This window comes from Molothrus aeneus, chromosome 5 (assembly GCF_037042795.1).
Source record: "Molothrus aeneus isolate 106 chromosome 5, BPBGC_Maene_1.0, whole genome shotgun sequence".
Classification (NCBI taxonomy): domain Eukaryota; kingdom Metazoa; phylum Chordata; class Aves; order Passeriformes; family Icteridae; genus Molothrus; species Molothrus aeneus.
In genome coordinates this window covers 62784077-62802641 of record NC_089650.1, presented here as the reverse complement: position 1 = coordinate 62802641, position 18565 = coordinate 62784077, and the positions used below count along the sequence as shown (strand labels likewise).

General features: G+C 42.5%; 1 protein-coding gene across 3 annotated transcripts in view; it reads right to left on the bottom strand.

The window, feature by feature from the left end:
* GRM3 (glutamate metabotropic receptor 3) overlaps positions 1-18565 on the bottom strand; it is a 103791-nt gene that overhangs the window by 39463 nt on the left and 45763 nt on the right. For all 3 annotated transcript variants that reach the window (XM_066550955.1, XM_066550956.1, XM_066550957.1), the window contains one exon: positions 5713-6316. In XM_066550955.1, the coding sequence (XP_066407052.1) occupies positions 5713-6210 (498 nt within the window). In that variant the 5' untranslated portion in view covers positions 6211-6316. The remainder of the gene's footprint in view (positions 1-5712; positions 6317-18565) is intronic.

The following is an 18565-nucleotide window of genomic DNA, read 5'->3' as shown; positions in this document are numbered from 1 at the left end:
GCAGTGCTGGGTTAAAGGACCCACTCAATGATCTTAGAGGTCTTTTCCAACCTCAACAATTCTATGATTCTCTCATCGCATGGTAGAGCTCCTTCCTTCTTACCTGTGAGCTCAGTGGTTTCCTATCTATCCCTGTAAAGTCTTACAACTTCCCCTTAGCAAAAGGACAAAGTGCACACACTTAAGAAATAAAAATTATAGCCCAAAACCAAATCAAAATGACTGCAAAGTAATCAGTTACTGTGGGATTTTCAGAGAAGCCAGAGGGAGGTACCCATATTCCTTTGAAATCTCTAGGAAAGAAATGCTCAGTGTTCTTTGGGCATCTGAGAACCTCTGCTCAGTGGCTGCTCAGGTTCTGAATGTGGAATAGAAACAAAGAGAGGAACAAACAGCAAGGGTCTGGCTGAGAGGTGGTGGAAAGAGGGGAAGAACAGAGATAAAAGAGGAGAGAGTTTACATGGAAGCTGGCAAGTGCATGTGTGGCTTTAATGCTGGTGGTAGGTGGTCCATCTCACAGAATGGATTTTTTAATAAGGATCTGGTTTACTTTCACAAGCACAAAATCACCAGAGGCTGTCAGTGCACAGCACAAATGGCTTGTGTGGCCTGGCAAACCTCTGAAATCCCCTGCACGTGTCTCCTGCCCATATCCCTGGGGGGTCCATGCACAGTGGGACAGAGCCCCATGTGCTATGTTTTGTTTATTTTTTGGTTCATTTAAGGATTTTACACTATTTTCAGTGGTGATGGAAGTCAGAAGCTATTGTTAAGACTCTGGTTGAAAGATGGTTTATTCTTGGAGGAAGGAAATGGAGGTGATTAACTTTCAGGCTCCATGAGCCCTTGGCAGACTTTTGTGGCTAAGGAGAAATGACAGCCAGGAAAAGATTGCCAGTAAATGAGTACATATTTTGAATTTCATGCCAGATGGTCACTCATTCAGGAGTGGCTTTAGCTTTTCTGATAGCAGTAATGCACCGTTAAACCTGCTGCAGTGGTTTTGTTACAGTTTACTTGAGACACAGCAAGGAACTGAAGAGAAGACAGCAGGGCACTGGTTTCTGTTCTGCCATTTTTTCTAGATGAGGGTCTAAATTGGAAATAACTTTCATGGTCCTGATCTGGAGGTCTTGTGGGTTGACAGCCAGGTGACAGCCAGTCAACAATCTTTATATCCATGTCAATATAGTATACATAGACATTAAAAATCCAGCCCACCTAAAGGAATATTTTAATTTTTCTAAGAGCTGACTGCAGGGAATGGACCCTAGTCTTCATTTTCAGAAGAAAAATCCAGTTTTCAGAAACAGGGAAGAACCAACCCAGCGCTTGAATAAAGGTGTTCCTGCTTCCACATGCATATTCCTGAAAAGAGCTGATCTAAGTATCTCAAACATGGAATTGAGATTGGCTATGCAGGTGCTCCTCTGCAAATGAATACTGCCTCTTTTTCTTATTATCTTTACTGTGTCAATCTCTCCAAGGAAAGTATGTTTGAAAATTCTATTGTAAACTAAGAAAGAGTGGATAACCTGGCTCAGATGAAAAACCACAAGCCCAAAAGAAAACCCTCCAAATTTGGAATTCTTCGCTTCCTGATGCTAGATTCAACGCAAGTCAGAATTTTATTTCATGAAAACAGCTTTTTAAATTTTTTTAGACATGAGCTTTTCCATTGACTAAGAATCCTGGCTTGAGTTTTGAAGAATCAAATGCTGTGCAGATTGGGCTCACTGCTAATTTAAACACAACATCTAAAAAACTAATTATCCAGATCATCATTAACGATAATAGCCTAGTCTGACCAGAAAATAATTAAGCATTCTGCATTCTCTTGTTGTTTTTAGTCTCTGCAAAAAGTGCCTATTGCACATACTGACTCAGTGGGGAAGGTGTTCATTGCTGATTTACCAGCAAAATCTTTTATTCCTTAGTGGAAGGGTAATGAAAGAAGTACAAATCTGACAGCAGGAGCATCATGAAGTGATTTGGCAGACAGCTGTTCAGAAAAAAGCAGGAGAGGGAGGGTGAAGGGAGGGGAAGAAAAAATATTGAAATATAAAGACAAATTCACAGGAGGGGGAAAAAAATGCCAGAAATAATTTTTGTCTGAAGAACTCAGCATGTTTTATTTTAAGACTAAGAAACTGCACTGTGGACTTTATGGTGTTTACAGCTCTCAGCTAAAGGAAAATGCTTGCCAGGGCTACAGCTGGAAGCATCCAGCACCCTGGATGCTGCCTGAAAACTCAGGGAAAGGGGGTGATGAACACCCCTGGTGAAATATTTTGACTTTCAGCAGTGGTGTGATTCCAGTTGTTACTGGAGCTACTCTGTCCAGGTGACTGGCTCTGAAATTGGTATGGCACCAAAACGCTTGCCTTCAACACTTGGAAGTCCTTACAATTTCAGGCTTGAGTCTGCAATGTCTGTTATTCTTGACAGGGATTTTCTTTTGAAAGAGAACTTGTGACTGACTATCTTAACAGGATGGGCAACAGGAGTCAATGGCTTAATTATGTCTTCCTAGGCTTAATTACATTTTTTTTTCAGTGCTGTAGGATCTAGAGGAAAGCTAGAAAAGAGAGGCTGAAGGAAGGCCAACACAGTCCATGTAAAGAGAAAATAAACAACTGAACACTTTTTTCTAGGAGAAAAAATGGAAGATGTTTGATGACAAGTTGAATGATTTGTGAAATTATTTGTTTTTCTGAAGAACTGTGCTAAGAAAGATCTCACGTTTGAAAAACTATTGACAAGTCTAGGGAAGATCATAGAGTAAAATTAACTATAAGTATTGTTCCATCATCCTCCTTAGGTTTTGAAAATTGGATGACCTCCTGATTTCCAAAGACCTATATTACCATTTTTTACATGTACTGATTGAGAAAATCTCTAATCAGGACTTCCAATTTCCACTGGACAGCTGCTCCAAACCTAAGATTTTGGAATATGAAACATCTATATACACTCATCTATACACACACATTTATATACATATATAAATAATGTATATTTGATGTGTGCTGCATCCAATCTATTGCCTCAGATATGGATTTAGTCTTAGATCAGTGATCACCAGAAATGGGCTTCAAAGGGACAGGCTGACAGATGTTGTGCAAGAGGCCACAGAGTACTTTAGAAATGTGATCTGACTCCCTGTGAGTGTCTGTGAGGGAATTAAATACCTGCACCATCTCCTCTGCTGTAACTACTTTTATAGATATGTCTTTTAGGCTACCTTATATCTTCATGTCCTTTGGACACACTTGAACTTGGGGTGGACAGAGGAATACACTGACCACAAACCAAAGGTACAGCAAAAAACCTCCCACTCCTCCACCAGTGGGATAGGGCAGTCATATGATGCTTCAAAATACTTTGCCAGCCTTCAGACAGTTGTACCTCTGGGAACTGCTGAACAACAGGAGGTATCTTATAGAATTTCTTCTTTTTGTTTCTAGTCACTTCTGGAACTCATTCAGCTTTTAGCATCCACAACAACCTACTATTTGCTGGTTTCATTTGATGTACTCTTTGTGTGATTGGAAGAGACAATGAAAAATGATTTCCTTAACAGTTTGTGCTGCCCAAGGTTCTGTAGCTACCATTTTCCCCCTTCAGATGTCTCTTTTTCAGCCTGAAACTTGCTCTTTGTGCTCCAAGTGAACAGACCCACATAACTGGTGAAGGATACATTCCTGCTCTGCTAGCTGGTCCACAGAGGGGAAAAAAAAACACTTCTACTACAAGAGATGGTTGAGATTTTGCCCTGCAAAAACTGTTCTCTGCAGTTTGGGTAAGGATTTGCCCTTATATCCCCTTTGAATACACAGATGAGTTACACACTGGAATACAAAAGGAAATAAAACACAATTTCTTTAAATTCTTTGTGTGCATGTCGTGTTCTTGCATGTCCTATGGGATCTGACCATGCTCCCAACTGATGGGATTTTATGCCTTCACAAGAGCAACAACCAGCTCCCCAGAGTAATTCTGATTGAAATGAACATTGGATGAACTCTTGCCCTATTTATGTAAAGGCAAATGAGGTTCTGTGGGCTTTCTGTCACTGCTGGGATAGTCTGCAGTACACAGGAACTCTTATTGCTGTTGACACTGGTGCAGCCATTAAGGCTTGTGCTCAGTCTGGAAAAATGTCCCACACTGAGTCTGAAAAAACATGCTGCACTGTCAAGATTGGTGCCTTTGGAAACCTGCAGCTGACCATGAAGAATGCAGGGTCTTAGTCTGCATCAGATTGGGCTTAAGACAGCACCCACTTGTGATTATGAGTCATGTGAAGTGGCTTGCTTTGTTTGACCCAAAATAATGTGAGCACAGAATCACAGAATCATTTAGGTTGGAAAATATCTCCAAAATCACAGAGTTCAACCTTTGACTGATCACCACCATGTCAGCCAGACCTTGGCACTGAGTGCCACATCCAGTAATTTCTTTAAAATATCCAGGGATGGTGACTCCACCACCTTCCTCCCTGAGGAATCTGTTCCAATGCTTAGCAACCCTTTCTGTGAAGAAATTCTCCTGATGTCCAACCTGAACCTCACGTAGTGCAGCTTGAGGCCATTTTCTCTCAACCTGTCACGGGTTGCTGGTGGGAGGAGGGCACCTCTCATCTGGCTAACTTCCTTTCAGGTATTTGTAGCTATAAAGTCCCCTCTGAGCCTCCTCTTCTCCAGGCTGAACACCCCCAGCTCATTCAGGAGGAGACTCTTCACCATCTTTCTCTGTAGACCCTTCACCATCTCTGTTGCCTTTCTCTGGACGTGCTCCAGCACCTCAATGTTGCAATGAGTGGCCCAGGACAGGGCACAGGATGCCACTGTTGATACAAGCCAGGATTCCATTGGTTGCTTGGCCACCTGGGCACACCTGGTTCATGTTCAGCCACTGTCAGCCAGCACCCCCAGGTCCTTTTCTGCTGGGGGACACTTCCCAGCCACTCTTCCCCCAGCCTATTGTCCTGCAGGGGGTTGTTGTGACCCAAGTGCAGGACCTGCACTTGGCCTTATTGAGCCTCATACCAGTGACCTCAGTCCATTGATTCAGTCTGCAGAGTCTTCCTACTCTCCAGCCAATCAGCACTCCTGCCCAACTGAGTGTCATCTGCAAACTGACTGAGGGGACACTTGATCTCCTCACCCAGGTCATTGATAAAGATATTAAACAGGTCTGGCCCCAGTACTGAGCTTTGGGAAACTCCACTAGTGACTAGAAGTAAGACAAGGATTTATTTTCAATTTTAAATATCTATGTTGTTAAAATGACAAATGTTATGAACGTGCAGCATGGCAGGAACACATGTATTCAGACACGTAGGTGCTATCATTTATGATTGATGTGAACAAATATCTGCACTTAGAGCTGTAAAAAGTGTCATGAAATGCAAAGTTCAAAATAAATACTAAGACTTTTGGAAACTTCAGAGGCCTTCAGGATACACCATAGGAAGTGTAGGATACACTTCAGAAGAAGTGGACAGCTGCTGGAGGTTTGAAGTACAGTAAGTATTTTAAAGAGTGAATCGAACTAATATAAATTCAGTAAAAATCATATGCTAGCTTGACCCCTAGGGTAAAGTAATCAAGCTAAGACTTGCTTTTTTGGCAAACTTAAATAAGCAGTGGTTCTCTCACTGGAATTGCAGATAAACAGTTCTCACCTGGTGGGGCTGCTGTGACTCACCTGTATAGAGACGCTGCTGTAGGAGCCACCAATGACTCCTGCAATGAGCAGTGGCAAATTCTCCTGGATGGCATAGGAGCCATCAGGGCACATGTACTCAGTTTCATCCACTTTAGTCAAAGATGCCCTGACAAACTCCAAAGACTGTTCTAAGGCATATGTATCCCTGGAACACGTGTCCAAGATGTGAACTCCAAGCTTAATTCCCGGCAGCAAGTAATTGTCTTTGTTGATTTCATCAATTGCAAACAGCATGGCCTCCAAGCGCTGGATGCCTCGGTCTTCATTGATTCTCCCACATTCTTCTATCCCAGTGCCTTTTTCCTTGATTGGGAACAAGCCTCCCAAGACCAGGTCTCCTTCTATCTTAATTTCTTTTCTGACAAAGCTGTGGTCACTTTGGGAAAGGAAAACTCCTTTGGAAAATAAAGCTAGCGCAAGGACTTGGAGTCTGGTGAACATCTTCATTGGTCCTGTTTTAGCAGCTCTAAGAAACATTGGTGGGAGCAAAAACACTCTTCAGTCCTTCTGATCCATTGCCAGATATGAAGTGCTGTCCCACACGCCAGTCAAGAGCAAGCCAACAAGTCTTTCCACTGGACCTCTAAAGAAGAGATGGAAAGAATTAGAAAAGGCAAAAGGAGACACAGGGATGTGAGATGCCCTAATCACACAACCATCCCTCCCTGAGGCAAACAAAACTCTTCCAAGCAAATTAAGGTAAATACATAAATAAATAAGAGAGACATGAAAGAGGAGAATGACAGACATTACAAGAAGGAGTCTCGTGTTTGATGCTTGCTCAGGGCATGAAAATGCTTGCGGCTGGACTTTCTCTCTTTAATATTAATCGCAGCTCAGGGCTCAGATCAAAGGGAGAACACAGCAGTGATGTGTGTGCTTAGGATATGATTTTACTCTCACTAAGGTTAGGACAGTTTGCCAATGACCTGAAAAGGAGAAAAATCAAATCTCAGAGTGAAGATTGCAATGTAGTAATTTTGTAAATAAATACGCACATGCACAGTCTGTTTGTGCAACACAGATGCGTGACTTGTCCATAGACTCCTTGTCAATATCTCTTCAAATTTATCAAAGTGGCTGCCTTGATCTCCCAATCCTGAGATGAATTGTGTGGCAATAGTTAAGCAGAACACTTTAATAATTTATTTCTGTACTTACCTTTTCCTTAACAGAGTATATACTATTAGAGTTGCTGGGTTATCTATAATTTAGAAAAACTTAGCACAAAGAAATTGAAATCAGCAACAATTAAGATTTAACACTGAATAATGAATGAGCATGCATATTGCAAGGCAGTTGTTTATCCTAGTACAATTTCAACATTGCTGTACCAAATTGAGTGAAAGGATAGGCTTTTCGTTCATATTTACTCCAACATTGTTCTCTCATAAATCAGTAATGGGTCAGATGCACTGTTAAAGGTCTCCCTCTGCTATCTGAACAGTCTGAGCTGCAGACTGTCTGAGCAGAATTTTCCATTCAGAAATGTCAATAGAAAAAAGGCCTCCTCATCCCTAAATGATCTTTAAGTAAGCTAGTTTGTTTATCACATGTGGATTATTACACAGGTCCAGAAAATATATTTTCTGGTAATTTTTAACAGAAGAAATGATGTTGACTGTATTCAGCAGTGTTTTCTGTATCAGACTTAACTGCTCTAATTTACCAAGCATTATTCAAGTGTATACAGGGCATGTAAAATGGTGGTACTATCCCATTGGAAATCATTATCAGACAAAAAGGTGACACTTGTCACATAAATGGCTGTGTGGTTAATAATTCAGTTCCATTGTTTTCATCACTAATCCACTGTTTAGATAAAAACAAGACTTGGGATTTTTTTAATGCAATCTCCATTTTATTTACCTCTGTGGCTTCTGTTGCCACTGTATCTCAGCAAACATTCATACATAAATCTTTATAACAGTGGCAAAATATTTGTTTTCCCTGTTTCACACTCGGGAGAAAGAGACACAGAGAGATGAATTGAGATTCTCGGAAGATTCTAAATTCAGATTTTGATTTGCTCGGCACTCACAGTCACTATGAAAATTTGGAAAGGTCAACTGTGCCCTAAACCCCCTGGTTCCCACTGAGTCCCTGAGTCTGAAAAACTTCCTAACCAAGTTCTTCCAATCCTGTTCTTGAGTGATTTACCTAAAATCATCAGCACAGCCAAGAATCAAACTTTGATCTTTCCCAGTGCTCCTCTGATACCTTAGCAATAAACCTCCCTTGTCTACTATTGCTCCCTCTGGTTTTTATGTGAGTCTTTTATAAGGTCATATTAAACCAATCTGCTTTCAACAGCTCTTCAACACAACCAGGAACAACTGAATTTCCCCAAGAAAAGGCTTTATAATGGGGTCCTCTAGAAGGTTTTCTAAAACTACCCTGGGACAGACCTAGAGCTACAGGAGGGAGGATGCTCTCATTCCCTTGAGTCCTTCAAAATTGCTAATTTCTGTAAATGGCATCACCTTCCACCTTGCATCTCCTCTGTGTCTCAGGAATGTGTGAGTCTCTTATACATGAGCAAGAAAGGATAGAAAGGTACTAAAAATTATTTCAAAATTGCACATGGACAACTGATTTCCTCAGCAAAGAATGCAAAGGATTTCTGTGTTCTGTCACCTATGCTTGTTACAGTGGTACTGCTGAGGGAAACTGGAATCAGTGATGGGATCAGTCCCTGCAGAACCCAAGGGGCAATCTGACTAGGTGAGGATTGGGAATGACCATTTCTCTTGTTCTTCCTTGCCACTTTGTGCTGACAGCACTGGTCTGAAGGTGTCTGGGGATGTGAAAGGAGGAGGTGGTGGGAACCTCATTCAGGTTGGAGAACACAGGTGACTGATCCCCACAGTCCTGCTCTATCTGGGGACACAGAGCTTGGTGATGGGTGTCTCCCTGGGTGGGGAACACCCACCTGCACTGATTGTCTTACCCTCCCCAGGGCCTGTGGAGTTCTGAGCTTGTCATGGGGGCTTTGAGACTACAGAGTGACACCACAGATGCAGAGTCCTGGTTCCCAGGAAAAAGCATCCTATTTTATGTGTTCAAATCCTCTCTTTATAAATGGGAGACATTAAAGGAAACCACAGCTTGTGGTATAAAATGTGCTTCTCTCCTTCATCAGACTTGGCAGCACTTCTGTCCATGCAGTGGCATTGCAGTGTCCTGCTGGGCACCAAGGATGCAGAGCAGAGGTTCAGAGTGAAGGTGTTCATGCAAAGGCTGATTTGTCAGGGGAGGTTTCCCCTTTGGGTTGTGAGGGATGGGTGCCTGCAGGGTTTCTCATGGGTGGGACTCCTGGAGGAAGCTGTGAGGCAGATTTGGGTGGTCACTGTGGAGACTCTGAACAGGCATCTTGGTGGGATGGAGACTATTTTAAAGCAGATCACAGAGATGGGCTTGCAGCTTAGTTCCTCTCATGTTCTCTCTGGTGTGCACCTCCCACATGCTTTCTCTGCAGCTTGTGTAACTCAGGACTATATATACAAACATTTTGTACCTATTCCAGGCTGATACAGCCCATATTCCTCCTCTTAAACATGGTGAAGATACCACTGATCATATCCTTCCTGAAGTGATTTCACTATACTGACCCCTCTTATTGGCTTTTGCAGAGCTCTTAAAGCATGTTTCTGGGATATTTCAAAAAGAAGTGCTTGCTGACCAAGAGAAATTCTTTTATTTTTTGTTTATATTTAAAGTCTTAATGTCAGCTACCAGCAGGGCTGTGTTGTTCTAGGTGTTCTGTTAGTACTGCATTCCTGCCCTATAGCCTTTGGATCTCTGGTGGAAATAGAAGTAGAGTCTGGGTGTAGAAGCAATGTAAATATCAACATGGAAAATAAACAGGCTGAAGGAGAAAAGTTTCCACATCTGCATCAGAGGGTTTCTGCCAGCATTGCTCTATCTGAACTTTAGCCAGAAGCACTCAGCTTGTGAAGCATCTTCATTTGGCACTCCAGAGCCCCTTCTCTTTCCACCACAAGAAGCCCACAAGGGGAAGCTGCATCTGCCCTTGGGGGACACATCCCTTACTGAAAGCAACTCACTTGTGTACAATAGCAACTGTGCTGCTCTCACTCTAAATCCACTTGCCTCTAGGTCTGAATCATCAGCTTTGGTGGATTATTTCTCTGTGTGTAAAAAGCTGATTGCACAGATTTACTATTTCTTGGTGTAAATTTGCTTATTTACTAAGGATGGGCACATTTTTCTTTCTATGAAAGCAACAAAAATGAGAAAGAGGTTTGGGGTTTGGGGTCTGGGGTTTCTGCGTTCAGTATCCCACTGATATAATCTCCAAAACTAAATTTGTCTTCCAGGGCTGTATTCACATGTCTGCAGCTCACAGAGCAGGTCCACCTGTGCTGTTGGTTCAGAGATGAATTCTTATCAGACTAAGCATTTTCAGCCTATTTGTCTTGTAGGTGTCAAACTTCAAAGAGAATTGCAGTAGAGTTTTTCATTTAACCAGATGACTTATAAATCAAACATTATTGCTCATACGTCAGTGGCAATTTTGTCCACGCCTTCCATCATACCAGCACCAGTGCTTGGTACTGGCAATCCAGCACCCAGCAGCCATGCATTTTCCAATCTGCCATTTATGAGGATGGAATGGGAGCCTTACAGAGCTGAGGCACTTCAGATTGCCTAGCTATTTTTCAACACCATTAACTAATGAATAGGGCAATATACATGACAGGACTAAAACTCTGGAGAGGTTTCCTCTCCTCCCTAACATGTGCTCTATCTTAAATTTTCCCACATTTGTTCCCCCTCACAGTGTTTTGCAGGGCTCATCTGTTTATGCAGCTTCCTGACAAAGGATGCAACAAGAGCTGACGTGGGTGCTGGAGAAGATTATGTTTAGCTTTATTGTGGGTGGCTCCCCCTTGGCAGTTGAGGATTTATACTGCATTATTCAGAGCTAAAACGTGGTATTGTGGTGCCTGGAGCCATATGCCAGCTCGGTATCACCTGCTGTCCTTTGTAAACTTTCTTTGGAGGAGAACCATGCCCAGTGTAAGGTCACAGAGGAGCTTCCCAGCACACCTGCGCTCTCATGGCATTTTACAAATATTGAAGCTCATAGTTTCATCAATAGATCTTTCTCCAAGGTCACCCATCAGAGAAGTATCTTTCCCTGAGCCCTTGCTTTGCCCTAAAATTTTATCTTAGGGAAGCAAATTTCTAAAACAATACAAATTTCAGCTCAAAATTCCAGTGTGTCTTTCAAGAGTGACACAAGAAGCTGAATGCCAAGATTTCTTTCTCTCAGAGATCATGGGTAACTTGCACAGTAGCACAGATCATCCAACACATTTATAAATTTATATGTGCCCTGGCAGAGCTTGACCTTAATACCTGATGAGAACTGCACTGAAATATAATGTCTTATTTAATCAGAAAAAAGTGACAGACAAGCTTGAGTCTCCTTGCCAATTATAATTAGAGATGTTGTCACCTCTGGATGAGAAATATTTGTAAAGTGATCCAAAGCTTACAGTGACAGACCTGTGCCAAGCACAAATTGCTCACACCCTGATTCTGGCTGGCTGAAATCTGGTAGCTTAAATCAGAACATAAAAGAAAACAAAGAAACAAACAGACCAGGGAAAAGTTGCAGAACACATGATGAGGTGAAGTAAATTTCTTCTATGGAAATGGAGAATTTCCTTCATGAAATGTTAATCAGGTACTGACATATAAATTTGCTAAAAATTAATCAAAGTGCATTAAATTTCAATTTTTGGCTGTTACATCTCAGATTTTTTTCTTGCCTTGTGAAAAATGACAAAAATGGCTTTCCAATTAGGTACTTTTGTGAATGTCACTTCATCTTGAAAACCTGTACATGAAAAACATTAATTATTGCAATTAGCACCAGCAGCAGCATGAGGCTACAAACCATACAAATTCATGCCATATCTAGTATATTGTAAAAGAGTTTGAAAAGCCCTAAAAATTTAGGGGAAATTTCAGTATAAAGACATATAAAGCAAGATATAATACATCAGAGTAGGAGTAAATCACCAGTCTTAAAATAAAAACTTATATTCTGTTGCTTTAGAACAAGAAGAAAAATTCAGAACACTGTGTTACTATTTGCACTGTGTTAGCATCAACATCTGATGCTTTATGTTTTCTACAATGTCAACACAGAGCAGATGCCTGGCCCTCTCCTCAGAGATCTATGATATCCTGTTTCAGAAAAAAAGGATTTAAAATATTAATCAGAGGGGAAAACAGATGTCTTTGACGTGTTACTCTTTAAGTTTCCAGATATTAAATAACTCTATAGATGAGAACTAGAGGTATTAATTTAGCCTGGTGAGGAACAAGGAGCCCCTGAAGATAGTCAGACATTAATATGGTGTGGAAATATGAGTCTTTGTTATTTGTTAAAATACATGAGAGCATTTGGCACTGTCTGAGTTCTTCCAAAGTGAGTTTGGTCTCAGGAGAAGGAGTTACAATGAGCAGACACCAGAGGCAGAGCTCTGGGTCAGGCCATGCAGGCTCCTAAATCACTGGAGTTTCTCCCTACTCTGACAATGAGTACATTCAAGTGCACTGAGCAGTCCAGCCGTGAGCCCGAGGCTCTGTGCCATCTGGACAATTTGTGCTGTAATGATCTTGATGTAATGCAGGGTTAGACCTCTGAAAGTCCCACCATCCTCCCTTCTGTCTTCTTTGGAATCAGCTGAATCCTACTGCTTTTTGTCCATCTGCTTATTTCTTCCAGGCTCTGGTGACAGCTGAAAGCCCACCAGCAGAGACTGCAATGAGCAGGCAAGTGCTGTGTGCTTATTGATTGTGTGTTAGTTGGCTTCAGTCTCAGCCTTCACCTGTGATCCCAGAAAGGCATGGAGAAGGAAAAAATGGGAGTATAAAGTCTTTGGGGACAAAGGAGCAGCTGGCTTCTGTGACCTGTGGATGTCACTGCAATTATTCCTCCTGGGGGATGTGGGAGCACCAGCCCCAGGCTAAGGTCATCAATGTCAAATGTTGGGTGAGAGAGGTGATGGCACAAGTGTGGAGTAGCTTGCACAGAGTAAACCATGATGTTTTCAGTGTCATGTTGGGATGAAATATTTAGCTAAGAGAAGCTTTAACACTTGTGCTTAATGCAAGTGAGGCTTAACTAAGTTAACACCATCCAAAGTATAGCCCCCCAAGGAGTATCTGTGCATTTACTCTTTAGACACGTATTTAACCTTTCCCTCTTAATTGATTCTTAACCATCTATTTTTTTTCTGCCCACACAGAGATCGTTGCTGCTTTGTGCCCCTAATCACTTCTCAGCTCTCTGCAATGCCTGCAGGGTTTTCCTTGAGCCTGGATCTCCCCTGAATCAGTGCTCCAGCTGAGGAGCTCTGCCTGGGCATTCTTGGCTCACTCCAGAACGAGCTGCCAGATTTCATTCTTGCTATTGTGCCAAGATGTTTTCCCCACATTCTGGCAATACAGAAAATATGGCTGAGCCTCTGCATATGTGGAGGGCAGAGAGTCCTTTGCTACTATTTTTTCTGCTGAGGCTTTGGCTGGCAGCACAGGCAGCCTCAGAGTCACACCAGACTCACAGGGCAGCAGTGTGCACCCTTTTTCCTCTCTGGCTGTATGTGTGGTGATTTCTGCTGCCACCCAGCTCTGATGGGACCCAGTCCTGGCTTGTACCCCCAAGCAGCAGCACTCAAACCTGGCTTGGAGCTCTCCACATCACTGCGCAGGATGGGAGAAACCGGGATAGCGGAGGTGATGGCAAGCAGTGGGCAAAGTCCCCTCTGTGGCTTCTTCTCACTGCCCCAATTTAGTGATGAGTCAAATAAAAAACCTTCCCAGGCTGGTGCTCCCAGCCCTTTCTGGTCTGAGCTGTATCTCCTAGTTTGCCACAGCCATACCAAACACTCAGCTGGAAATTTTCCAGGTTAAGATGGTTCTTCTCATTTGATAGAGGCAATATTTCTCCCTCTGACATATTCACTGCAGACACCTAGAGCAGGAGCTGCTGCCTTGCCCTTGCCTGTGCAGGGCTGAGCTCTTGTCTCATCACCCCTGACCAACCATTCAGTGATGAGATTCCATCTGCTCAACTTGCTCACTATAACGTGGCAACCTTTCTGACCTTCTCCAGGAGAATCTCCTGCCTATTCTGGTTAAGCAAGTCACCAGGTGTCTCTGGGACCCCCGAAGGCACAAAAACATTTCTAATGAAAATATAGGCTTTTCTTTGGGTTTGCCCAGCATCTACAATATGAGGTCAAGGTAGGTGCCTGATTGCCCTGACAGGGTTTCACCTACTGGCCACTTGTTTTGTTGTGTTCCTGGTAACAACACAAAGCAATAGAAAGGGATCAAAACATGGAAGGAATATTCAGGTTTTAAAGACCTATTTAGCAGTGGATTGTAGCTTTTTGATGTTTAGTTGTTTTCTCTCCTTTTTTTTAATATAAAAGGATTAAAAATTTAACAACAGTAGCCTCTGTTGAAATGATCCTTTCCTGCACCCTCCCCCCCAGAGCCCAGACTGGTAACTCTTCCATCACATGAATGTTACCTCCAGGCAACAGCATTCAGCAGAGTGTGAAATCACAATTAACAGAGCAAGTGTTTTGTAAGTGAGCAGAGACGGCCACAAATTACATCCTGCTATTAGCTGACTTCAGATCAACATTGTTGAACAGCTCCATGATTACTGGGCTGTGGCATGTATTAAAAAAACATTAATAAAACATAATTGATCGTGAATTGTGCTTACTGCCTTCATAGTTCTAATCACAAAAGTCTCAGAAGTTTGCTGGAAACAAAAGCTGCCCTCAGCTATTTGTGGGAACTGGATTGTACTAAAAATTTTACAGAATTTGTTCTGCAGCTGTTGTAAATCAGAAAACTACTGAAGCCTGTAGGGTTTGCTGGCTGATAGATCCTCTTTGCCTTTTTCTTTTCCAGTCAGAGGCACAAGACTGCCTCATCTCCACCAGAAAGTACCACTGGAAGTGGGAACAATAGCTCAGTCTGCCATGCACCAGGTGTGTCCTTGTGTCACCAACAGGGAGCAGGAGCTGGTGGCTGCTATTTACTGAGAAACAGGCAAATACAGAGCTATACTTCAAAAATACTCATATTTATGGCTCTCTTTTGGGCCCCAGATTATTTTCAAAGCTTAAATCAGGTATTCTTACAGGAATCTGGAATGTTAATTCTGATTCATGACCCTATCTGGGCTCATCGAAGGACAAGATATGTCATAGAAGTTTATGGCTACATTATCAAACTTGGATGCCCTGCTATGAATTTATGGACTTGAAAAATGCTGTTCACAATCAGTCAAATGTGGGACTTCAAATGTGACACTTGAGGGCCCAGCCAGTGAACAAATGGACTGCTCCTCTTCATCAGTTAAGTGCTTCAGGTACCTAAATCTCACTCAGGATGAGAATTCCCAAAACACTTCAGACCCTGCCTGCACTTGCTGATCAAGGTGATGCTTAACTCCACTTCTAAGCCACATTTAGTTGGAGGAAGATGGAACTCTGCCAAAGTCCTCAGGGAAATGGGCTCAGGGATGTGGGCAGGATCTTGCCCTAGCTGTAACTATTTAAGAAGTTTCCTCACCCAACAGAGAGGTGGCATAAAGTGAGGAATAAACCTCACAAGTTCTGAATCTCTCCTGTTGTGACCACTAAAAATGCTAGTGCTAGGAGTGTTGAAAAAACTTAGAAGTGTGTTGAAAAATCTTAGAAGTGGATCTAAAATTAGGTAATATATTACCTGCATTATTTATTGACTTTTTTTCAGCCTGTGCCCTGGTAAATAAACTTGTATAAACAGTGGGAGTAGATTGCTTAAAAGCATTTCCTGATAAAGAGCTAGCAGCAAGAGTTATTTTTAATGAAAATAAACCAGAGAAAGCAAATTTTTCCTGTTCCTGCAAAAATTTATCCCATGAAGGCAGCAACGAGTGTGCTTTGTCCTGAGCAAGGGAGTGACTTCTACTGCTAAGAAATGAAATGTCAGTCAGTTATCACCCAGACTCATTTCAGTTTAGTACTCAGCCCTTCGAAGGTGCATCCTGGAACAAACAGCTCCAACCTGCACCAAGCTCTTCTCTTTCCATACCACCTGTCCCTCCCTCAGATCTGATGCAAACTGCTTGCTTGGCTCCTTTCGTGCAGCTCCACAGCAGTGTGTGTACATGCAGACATATATTTTTATGAGAGGAGCCAGAACCTCACACCCCCAACACATACCCTGCATTCTCTCACTCTAAATGGCCATTGCTATGGCAACAACAGCTTAACTCAAAATTTAGAGAGGCATTTAGCACAAATTATGAAAGAAGAGATGAGACACTGGGTAAAGCCATGTGTGGTTTGGTGGTTCACTGTGTCTCCATTCACTGATTGCTTCGGGACACCCTGGGGACCTTGCCACTTGTATTCTGTCACCTTCTGCCCAGCACTGTCCAGGAAACAGCTTTCTCTAGCACTGCCTTTGTCTTTATTCTTTTCTGTGCTGACAGTAAATGGACTTTCGGCCATCTGGTTGGCCACAGAACTGAATTTGCAGTCCACCCAGCTTGGCCCTCAATCCCTCTGCCAGAATAATTCATGGCCTGGTAGTGTGATGGGGAATTCCTTGCTAATGAAGGGAAGGAAGGACACAGGCCCTATTTAGAGTATCTGGAACAGTGCTAGTACTCTGAGGAAGGCCCAGCTGGGTTGTTGGATGAAGCACAGTGCATGTCTGTGACACTTCTCCTTGCAAGGAGTTGCTCTGTGGTGCCAAATCTCCGACATAACGACAAAGCAGAGGAAAGACAAACATGAATAACTTCAACAATTCCTGGTGAATACTTGTTTTTCTAAAGCCTGTGCAAAATTTGTCCTATGTTCTTCTATAAGGTCACACCTTATATAAGCCAAGATCAAAGGTCTGCAGGGAGAGGGACGTTTCAGAAGGGCATGAGAGGGAGTAGATTTACATTAGATATAGAAATTATTGCTTGTGAGAGGAAGAGGCACTTGGACAGGTTGCCCACAGATGCTGAGGACTCCCTATTGCTAGAAGCATTCAATTTGCTGGGGCTTGCTGGGGGGGTTGAAATTAAATGGTCTTTAAGGTCCCTTCCAACCCAAAACATTCTATGGTTATTCTGTGGTGATGATCCTTTGCTTTGGATGAAGCACGAAATTAGCAAAAAATATTCAGAGAAATGCTCATATCTAATTTTAGCCATCTAAAGTGAGGGTCCTCCTTTGGAACATAAAGCTAAGCAGGATGGGCCCAGCTGTTAACTGTGCTCCTTTCATCCCTCACTAGAGGCAGACAAAGAGTTTTGGTGAAGGAAGAGTTAAAACTGCTTTGCATGGATGTTTGTATAGAGGCTTATAATTTCTTGGAAGGCACAGTCCACAGTAAGGATGTACTCCTGCCTCACTCCAGGAGGAGTTAGATCTGATTTATTTTGGGAGGATCAGGACTGGATATTCTTTCTGTGTGGCCTCTGTGCCTTGTAATAACAAGCTCTCTTGTTATTACAATTCTCATTGTAATATAAGATTAATACTTGTATCCCAAATTTCACCGAGGCCAGCATGAATGAATAATAATCCCATTAAGGAATTCAAGAACTAGCCAAGAGTCACTAGTTGTATTTGTTAACAAAACTGAACCAGAGGTGAGGATTTCATTGCTTTGCTTGCACTTTCTGGCTTTGACTGGGGAGAAACTTCATGATTGCCAACATTTCTACTGACCACAGGAAGGCAGAGCCATCCTCATGGCAGCAAGCATGCAATAAAAGCCATTCTGTGATAATTGCCTCAAATTCTCCTGTCAGGCAGCAATTGAAAAAGGAGAGCTGAGAAACCACAAGACCAGGTGCATGAGGAAAAAAAGTAGGTTAGGAATTGTACATGCCAGATTGTGAATCAGGCTGCACTCCCCTCAAGGGCATATTCTTCCAGTTCCACAGCTTGTTTCATGGAGAGGAAGATGATGGAGAAGAACCATCTCTGGAGATTGTTTTTCCCGGGACTGTGGTGTTACTCCACATGCCAGTGTCATGCCTCGGGAAGGCAAAGGGCCCTACATCCCAAGTGATGAACTGCAGAAGGAACGTTGAGCAAGGAGAAAAATCAGGAAGCAAACAGCAGCCCTGGATGTGGCTGTGCTGCAGCAGTAGCTGAGCAGCAGCTCAGGGTGTGCTGAGAGTGGGGACAAGTTCTGAGGGTCTCACTAAAAGTGACTGGGAAGAAGGGAATTACAAAATGATAAAAAGCATGGAAAAAGTGAAGGAACTTGAGGGGAAGTTTTGAAATTCATTTTCTAGGGCAGATATCTTTGACAAAATTCTAGACCTTGAAGCTACATGACAGCTTGCAGGGAGAAAGAAATGCAGTTCTCTAAGTTTTAAATTGAATGACCTTATGTGCTTTTTGGGGCTATCACACTCAGTTTGTCAGCAGTGAAATACCCTCCCTTCATGGCTCAGGCCCAGCTACCTTTTCTCAGGAAAGCAAAATCAGCATAGCCAGCATCTGCCTTTCCCTATTCCACCCAGGAATATACATGGAAAACAGGGGAGGCCTGTGAAAGCAGGTGACAAGATTTAAAATGGGAACTCCTATGGCATCTCTCCAATATAAAATGAAGACAACACTTGAGTAACAGCCTACTCTTATCACAGGCTGCACGTTTTTGGTACATCCTAGTAGGTTGTGGAAGTGACATCTACATTTGCAATAAAAAGGTGTCAAAGATGGCCAATACTCCTGACCACTGGAATTCTCACTGCTTTGGATAAAGT